This window comes from Catharus ustulatus, chromosome 3, assembly GCF_009819885.2.
Source record: "Catharus ustulatus isolate bCatUst1 chromosome 3, bCatUst1.pri.v2, whole genome shotgun sequence".
Taxonomy (NCBI): domain Eukaryota; kingdom Metazoa; phylum Chordata; class Aves; order Passeriformes; family Turdidae; genus Catharus; species Catharus ustulatus.
Genome location: NC_046223.1, coordinates 643,149 through 651,292, shown reverse-complemented (window position 1 = coordinate 651,292; position 8,144 = coordinate 643,149). Strand labels below are relative to the sequence as shown.

Genomic DNA, 8,144 nt, shown 5'->3' with positions numbered 1-8,144 from the left:
AACCATCGCTCCTGCTGCAACACCAAGGAAACAGGAGCCTGAGGGGGTCCCGTGAGGGCTGGAACCCCCCAGCCACGACCTGGCCTTTCCCTTCTCCTCCTGGGAGGAATTCTGCTGCTTTCGTAGCTGGGGCTGAACCGGAGCCACATCCAGCACCTCTTCCCTCTCCTTGGGGGAGACTGGGCTGGGGAGGGGGGAACCGGGCTGGGAATGGGGGAACCGGGGTGGGGAGGGGGTGCAGGAGCTGGGAAAGGCGTTTTGGGACTGAGGAAAGGGATGCAGTGACTGAGATGGGGTACCAAACTGAGGAGGGGGTGCAGAGCTGGGAAAGGGTGATCCCGGCCCTGGGGGAGCTGGGGGAAAAGCCACCCTCCAGCACCCCAACCGCTGGGGATGGATGCGGGTGTCGCGGGGCATGGATGGATGGATGGACGGAGGGATGGATGCGCGGGGCCGGCCCGGCGCCGGGGCGGGGAAGCGCCGCGTCCCCTGCACGGGGCAGCGCGGGGGCGGCGCGGGCGGGGCGGGGAGAGCGCGGGGCAGCCGGTCCCGGAGAGCGGCGGGGCCGCACCGCACCATGGCGGGGCCGCGGGGGGCGCGGGGCCGCCTCCCGCCGCCGCTGCTGCTGCTGCTGCCGCTGCTGCTGCTGCCGCTCCCGGCCGCGCCGGCCGCCCAGGTGAGCGGGGACCGGGACCCCGGGAGGGGATCTGGGGCGGGCACGGGGCTCCTCTGCGCTCGCCGCTCGCAGCCCCGCCGCGCCGCCGGCGCTCCTGCCCCGGCAAACAGGTGGGCAAAGCCCCAGCCCGCGCTTAAACGGAGCTTGAGCCGCGCTTAAAAGCGCGCGCGGCGTCCTTCGGGATGTTTTCGCCCTCGTTACCCCCGCACCTGAAGCTGCCCCCGAGCGCACCGGGAGTAAAAAAAAAAAAAATAAATCCCCGTTTGGGGCTTTTGGGGGCGATTTGCCAGCTTTGCGACGGCTCAGCATCCCGCCGGAGCTCGCGCTTGCTCCCGGACTTAAACCCAGCCCTAACAAAGAGCTGTTTATTAAAGCCAGCGACGCGCCAGCTTCTGTTTGCTTTTGCCTGCCTTCCTCTGGGCTCGGGGCATCCCAGAGCTGCCAGCACAGACGGGCTCGGCCCCCCCGGCAGCCCGGGACCCCCGAAACTGCTCCCGGGGAAGCGGAGGACACCGAGCGCCTTGCTCGGGCTGCTGTGTTTGTCCTCCCTCAACCCTCAGCAGCTCTCTGGAAACGGGAATCATTCCACAGTGCGGTTATGGAAAGGGGGGAAGGAATCCCTTCGACCAGGTGGGACAGAGCCCAGCAGCTCCGCTCGCTTTCCCGGAATTCCATAGCCCCCAGTCCAGCCCCTGTGTGCTCTCCCCGGATTTCTGAGCGCTGGGAATGGCTTTGCTCTTTTCCCTCGGTTTCAAGTCAATTCCGCAGGAATCCCATAATAACGGTGCCCGTCTCCGGCATGAGTCAGTCCCGCGGGAGCGATCGGTTTGCAGGCAGGAGTCCCACCAGCGTTCCTGGCCCCGGCAGAGCTCACAAGACAGCTGTTTTCCTCTTCTTTTGTCATGTGGAAGTGGGACAGGGCTGGAGCTCCAGCAGGATGAAACATGAGTTATAGCATCTCTCCCACAAAGCGATCCCAGCCCTGCCTGGAGCGCAGGCCTAGGTGGAAAAAACTCCTGGATCTGGGTAAATGCGGGGGGCAGCACCAAGTCAGGGCGCTCAGGGAACATCGGATGCTGCGGAGCTCCCGCACCGGCCTCCTCCTCCCAGGGGCAGCAGGTTGGCTCCTGGGAGGAGCGGCGGCGCAGGGAGGTCCCCATCCCTGTCCCCATCCCTGTTCCCGCAGAGCTGCCTCAGCAGGCAGCAGCTCCTGGCCGCCATCCGGCAGATGCAGCAGCTGCTGAAGGGGCAGGAGACGCGCTTCTCGGAGGGGCTGCGCGCCGTGAGGAGCCGCCTCAGCACCATCCACGCCTCGCTGGCCAAGGCCGCCCCGCCGCCGCCCGCCCGTGAGTCTGAGCACAGTATTCCAGGGAAACAGCAGGTACAGGGTGGCTTGGAAGGACAGGGCCACCTCCACACTCATCCCCTTTCCATGCTCTCGCAGCCTCCTGTCCTGCCCTCCACGCCCCTGCGGACGGGAGGAAGTTCGGCACCAAATATTTGGTGGACCACGAGGTTCACTTCGCCTGTGATCCAGGATTCCAGCTGCTGGGCTCCAGCACACGGATGTGCCAGGCCAACGGCAGCTGGACAGGGCAGGAGCCCCGCTGTGCAGGTACTGCTCATCCCCGGCTCTGGAATGGCCTTTGGGAAAGGGCGTTTATTTAAACACGGCGGGGATATTGGGGTGCTCAAGGTGGGGAGGGATCACAGGGATGCTGCAGCTCCCCTGGCTTTGGGATTTCTCAGTCTTAAGGAAAAGTGGGAATTACAGCTGGAGCAGCTCAGGAGGAGAGATGAGGGGAAAGGGTGTCCTGGCTACGACGTGCCATAAGGCACCGGTGCGTGCAGCGTTCCTGAGGCTTGGACACCACATGGAACGTGGCTGCTTTTCCCGCAGAGATCAGCGAGTGCTCGAGCAGCCCCTGCCAGAACGGCGGGACGTGCCTGGAGGGGCTCGACCACTTCAAATGCCTCTGCCCCCCGCAGTGGACCGGGACCACCTGCCAGTACCAGGCTCAGACCGGTGGGTGACCCTCGCTGGGGAATAAACGGGAATGTTTCACCTCCCACCCCATCCCAGCTCCCCATCCCGCCGTTTTCCCGCAGCTCCTCCCGCCTGGAGCGTGACGGATGACCCGGCCTTCAGCCGGCAGCCCCGCTGTGCCCAGATCGCCCAGACCCAGCAGTGCAGCTGCGATCCCGGCTTCCACATGAGCGGCACGGCTCCCGACGGGATCTGCCAGGGTGAGCCGGGATGGGGCAGGGCTGGCTCCGTGCCCTCGCAGAGCCACACAGGAAGGGAGCACAGGGCTCAGAGCCCCGCCATCCCAGAGCACACAGCTCGGGGTTGTGTCCGGCTGGCTCTGGAATATCCCCGGGGAGGGAGACTCCGAGCCCTGAATCCATGGATCATGGATGGCCGAGCTCGAAGTGGGCTCAGTGTCGCCCTCTGCGGGACACCGCTGCTCACAGCCCACGAGCTGCGCCGCTGCTCCCATTCCCTGGAATCTGCAGGAATCGCTTCCCAACCCACCTCACCGGCCGCTCCTCCAGCCCGCGCTCGCTCCCTGGGTTTTCCCAGGAGGCTGGGGAGAGACCCCCGGTGAATCCCTGTCTCCGCAGACCTCAACGAGTGCGAGGTGTACCAGCAGGAAGGGGGACCCCGGCTCTGCGCCCACGCCTGTGTCAACATTCCCGGCTCCTTCCGCTGCTCCTGCCCCGCCGGGTACGTCCTGCTGGGCGACGGCAAGAGCTGCGAAGGTGAGGGGGCTGGAATACGTTTGGTCCCAAGGGCTTCGCCATTTTGCCCCGTTTTTTTTCTCCATTTCCAAGGGAGAGGCTGGTGAAGAGGGGAGGGGGATGATGGAGACACGCTTTGCGGGATGGCAGCGGATGGAGGATGTTTGGATTGGCGGGAGCTCCGGCTGGATGCGGAGCTGGGAGGGGAAATGAATCCCAGGGTTGTGCTGGGGAAGGGAAAACTCCAGAGTGCTTCTAAACAGTCCCTAAAAATGAAAATAAAACGCTTTTCTGGAAGCGTGGCTGCTCCTCTCCCTCTCCACTCTCCTTTACCTCTCTGGACGATTTTGGGTCTGCACCTCCTTGAAGACGACGCCACTGTGGGGATGTTCCTGGAGTGGGGAGCTCCTGGGAAGAACCAAGAGTAATGTTAAACCCCCAGAATTCCAGGATCAGTTCAGAGAGTGGTAGCATCTCTACCAAGGGAATTGAGGTGCAGGTGGAATGCAGCGGATGGGAATGGTGGGAGGCCACAACTGCTGAAAAGTCTCTTGGAAAACAGGGAATTTTTGTGCCCTGAACTGTTGATTGCTGTAGTTCAGGGTGAGAAAAATCCCTATTTCCCCATTTCTCCCGGATTTTCCTGTGTTCCATGGCATCTCGCTAATGCTCCCAGCAAATCCTCTGCATTCCATCCAGCTCCTGCCATGGGTGCTCAGTGAGTACAAAGGGACGGTGTTTCCAAACAATCCAGCAGAAAGTTTGGAAAAGCAGCTGCCTTCCTGCTGGGAGAGGGCTGCTCTTAACCCCCACGGGCCTGGGGGGACAGCTTGGGGAAAGGAGATGGAATTCTGGGGTGCTCACATTTTTTTTGGATTGTGTTTGCCCTGCTTCAGGGTGGTTTTGAGATAATCTCCTGATGGAAAGGTGAGCTCAGCTGGAGGCTCCCAGGCCCTGACCCCGCTTCCCGCCCCTGTTTTGCAGATATTGATGAGTGTTCCCTATCCCAGGATAACTGCACCGGCGGGAGCACCTGCATCAACACCGGGGGGGGCTTCCAGTGCGTCACCCCCCAGTGTCCCCCGGCCGCCGGCAACGTCTCCTACGTCAAAACCTCCCCCTTGTAAGTGCGGGGCACAAAACACACGGCATCCCTGTGGATGCAGAGAGGTGGGGAGGGCACGGATCCCCCATTCCCGACGCCGCTCTTCCTTCCCGCAGCCAGTGCGAGCGCAACCCGTGTCCCATGGAGAGCCGCTCGTGCCACCAGGCGCCCAAGACCATCTCCTTCCACTACCTCCCGCTGCCCTCCAGGCTGCACACGCCGGCGCCGCTGTTCCGCATGGCCACGGCGGCGGCTCCGGGCCGGCCGGGCCCCGACAGCCTCCGCTTCGGCATCGCGGGCGGCAACAACCGCGGGCACTTCGTGGTGCAGCGCTCGGGCCGGCACACCGGGGAGCTGCTGCTGGTGCAGAGCCTGCCGGGGCCCCGCACGGTCCACGTGGACGTGGACATGGCCGAGTACCTGGACCGCGTGTTCCAGGCCAAGCACCTGTCCAAAATCACCCTCTTTGTCTCGCCCTACGAGTTTTAGGGGTCCTGCTCCCGGCTGGGGGATCTCCAGGCTGGAGATGCGCCGCCCTCTCTGTCCCAAAGTTGTTCTTGCCATGTGGGTTTGCACCACCAAGTGAGCTGGAGGAGCAGCGCCATGCTCATCCTGGCTCCAGAGAGACCATGTCCTGCAGCAGCAGATGGAAGCCACAGCCGTGATTTCCTTTGAATTCCCGTTTATTTTTCCTTTAGGAGTGTGTGAGAGGAGGGAGGTTCACGGCCTTTCCTGCTCTCCTCCTATTGCACCCACTCCCGCTCCCTAAAAACATCCCTTTGGATGCTGAAGGGATTGAGGTCTGGTGCCTCAATCCCCTGGGACTGAGCAGGGCTGGAAAACTCCATGAACATCCACCTGGGTGCCCCCCATGGCAAGAGCAGCAAAGGAGGAATTCCAGGGCTATCCCCCATGGATCCTCCTCACAGCAGAGCTTCAGCTGCATGTGGAGCTGGGAATATTCCCTGCTCCATCAGCCAGAGCTTCCATCCCAGCATAGGGAAGTTGGGATTCAGCTTTTCCCAGGGGGATTCACCCTCCTGCTTGTGCACGTTCTGCATGTTCCCTCGTCCCGCTGGATTTAGTACAATTAAAGGATGATGTAAAGGATGTCACCTGATGGATGTGTGGATAGGGGGAATGCTCAGTCCAAGGGGAATTGGGATCTGGGAGGCAAGAACTGTTATCCATGGTTTTATTTTAAATTTTTTTATTTTTGTTTGGGAGGTGCTGGCTGATCACAGGGGGCTCATTCCCACTGGAGCATCCTCATCCCTGAGCATTCTCCTGTTTTTTTGCGGGGTATGGGAGCTTGGGAAGGGGCTGGATCTCTCCGGGAGAACAAGAAGGGACATTCAGGGCTGCTGTCGGCGGATGGAGGATGTTTGGATTGGCAGGAGCTCCGGCTGGATGCGGAGCAGGGCAGGGAAATGTATCCCAGGGTTGTGCTGGGGGAGGGAAGGGAAAACTCCAGAGTGCTTCAAAAATGAAGAGAAAATTATTTTCTAGAAGCATGGCTGATCCTCTCCTCCTTTTATTCTTCCTCTCCCATTCCCATTGTGGGCATGCTCCTCCACCAGGCCACGACCCTGATTTGGGATGATAACAAAATCTGGGAGCCGAAAAGCAGGAATCTGGGAGAGGAGAAGCTCCTGACAGGGCAGAATAGTTTCCATCTGCTGCTTTCTCCGGCTAACGCAGCTGGAGACGGGCGCCTGGACCGCGCTCCGGAGGCTTTTCCTTGCGGCACCATCCCAAACTGACAACATTTTCCTAATTCCCGAGGCCAGGGTGAGCTGGTTTCTCCCTTCCAGCCCTGGAAAAGTTTAAGTTCGGCTCTTTGCCTTTCTCAACCTCTGGCGGCCGTTCCAGTTGACTAAAGAATTTTTTTCCCTTCCCAGAGCGGCCGCTCCGGCATCTTTCAGACTTCCCGAGGTCGGAATTTGCAGAGAGAGGCTCTTCCTGTCTTGAAACACAGCTTTCATTTGGGATAATAATATTTGGGAGCTGGAAAAAAAATAGCAGGAATGCTTCTGCTTCCCTTTGGTGGGCACAAGCTGGCTCTAGACGTGCTGTCCTAAAATCACCATCTTTAACATAGAATATTTAACCAAAAAATTTAGGATTCTTCCTTCCAGTCCAGGCTGGAAGAATCCCTTTTTTTAGAATCCGTTTTTTTCCTTGCCTATGGCCTGGGGAGAGGATGCTGGGTCCTGTGGGCATCAGCTCCAGGGCTCCACATGTACTAATGGGTATAATTAGTTCTAAGTGGCCCTAATGATGTTCCCAAGCCACCACCACCCCGTCCCTGCGGGAATGCTGTTTTCCAGCCTTTTCCTTGGATCTGCCTGATTTCCCTGGTGATCTGGACTCTTGGTTTTTCTGTTTGCCTCGCTCAGGTGTGCCAGGCCCAAGGGAGACCATTAAACGTCATTGAGGTGACTCTGGGGGACGCGTCTTCCCTTCGCTCACACTTCCATTAAACGACTGCCTTTGAACCACTTTATCCCGGGTTTTGTCACGCCCTGACCCCGACAGCGACTGCAGGGACGGTTTTTGTCCCGCCCTGGGGACACACACTCTAATTTAATTACGAGTGTCACTAATGACGGCCGCACGGGCCGGCTCCCCTCACACGCACCCGCCGCCAGGGGGCGCTGCCCGCAGCGCGTTGGGGGGGGAGCGGCGGCCATGACGCAGCGGCGGGAGGGGAGGACCGCTCCCGCTCCCGGTGCCCGTCCCGGTTCTCTCCGGGCGGAAGCCGCCGCCCTTTTCCCCCGCCTTTTCCCTCCCCATTCCCCCCTTTTCCCCCACCATTCCCGGGGAGGGAGGGAGGAACGCCGCCATCATGTGACGGGGCGCGGGGGGAGGGCACGTGACGCGGCGCGCCGCGAGGCCACGCCCCCTCCGCGCGCGCACGGCGGCGGCGGCGGCCGAGGGGAAGCGGAGGAGGGCGGGGCCCGCGCGTGACGTCACGGCGGGGATGACTGACGCGGCGGGAAGCCAATGAGCGCGCGAGACGCCGCGGCCGCGGCCAATGGCGGCGCGCGGGGGGCGGGCCCAGGGCCGCGGCGGAGGAGGAGGAGGAGGAGCGCGGCGGGCGGCGGCGGCGTGAGGGGACGCGGCGACATCGCGGCCCCGGCGGGCGCGGAAGACGCTGTGGCGGCAGCGGCGGCGGCGTGTGCGGGCCGCGGGCGCTGAGCGAGCGTGTGCGGGCAAAGCGCCGGGGGCCGCTGCCGCCGCTGCTGCTGCCGCCGTTCTCCTCCTCCTCCTCCTCCCTCAGCCGCCGCCGCCATTTTGTGCGAGTGCCTCGCGCGGGCGCCATGTTTGTAAGGAAGAATTAGGGCCGCCATCTCCGGCCAGCAGCACCTCCCTCCCCCCGTGTGTGTGTCCTCCCGCTCTCCTGTGCCCCGGGGCTGCCGCTCGAGCCGCCGCCGCCGCCACCGCCTCCCCGCAGCGCCCGCGCGGGGCGGCCGGGCCCGGGCGCTGAGTGCCCGTTAGTGTCTCACTAAGTAACCGTGAGTGCAAACCTTCATCATCTCTCCTCACTGAGGGGCCCGGCCCTCCTCCTCCTCCTCACCGAGCCGCCCCCAGCGCGGCCGTGCGCGCCGCCGCCGCCTC

The 8,144-nt window shown here is 62.4% G+C and overlaps 1 protein-coding gene and 1 long non-coding RNA gene across 2 annotated transcripts; one reads left to right on the top strand and one right to left on the bottom strand.

Moving 5' to 3' along the window:
* Positions 1–732: 732 nt before the first annotated feature.
* FBLN7 (fibulin 7) lies at positions 733–5,633 on the top strand. The gene is made up of 7 exons (XM_033054342.1): positions 733–2,022; positions 2,121–2,291; positions 2,577–2,702; positions 2,786–2,923; positions 3,302–3,439; positions 4,403–4,541; positions 4,640–5,633. Exons 1-7 carry the CDS (start codon positions 1,707–1,709, stop codon positions 5,010–5,012), a joined length of 1,401 nt encoding a protein of 466 aa, XP_032910233.1. The 5' UTR covers positions 733–1,706; the 3' UTR covers positions 5,013–5,633.
* Positions 3,341–8,142, bottom strand: LOC116993568. The gene is made up of 3 exons (XR_004417331.1): positions 8,054–8,142; positions 3,752–3,826; positions 3,341–3,431 (listed from the first exon to the last, which is right to left on the bottom strand). It is a non-coding gene; the product is annotated as an uncharacterized LOC116993568 (long non-coding RNA).
* Positions 8,143–8,144: the final 2 nt, after the last annotated feature.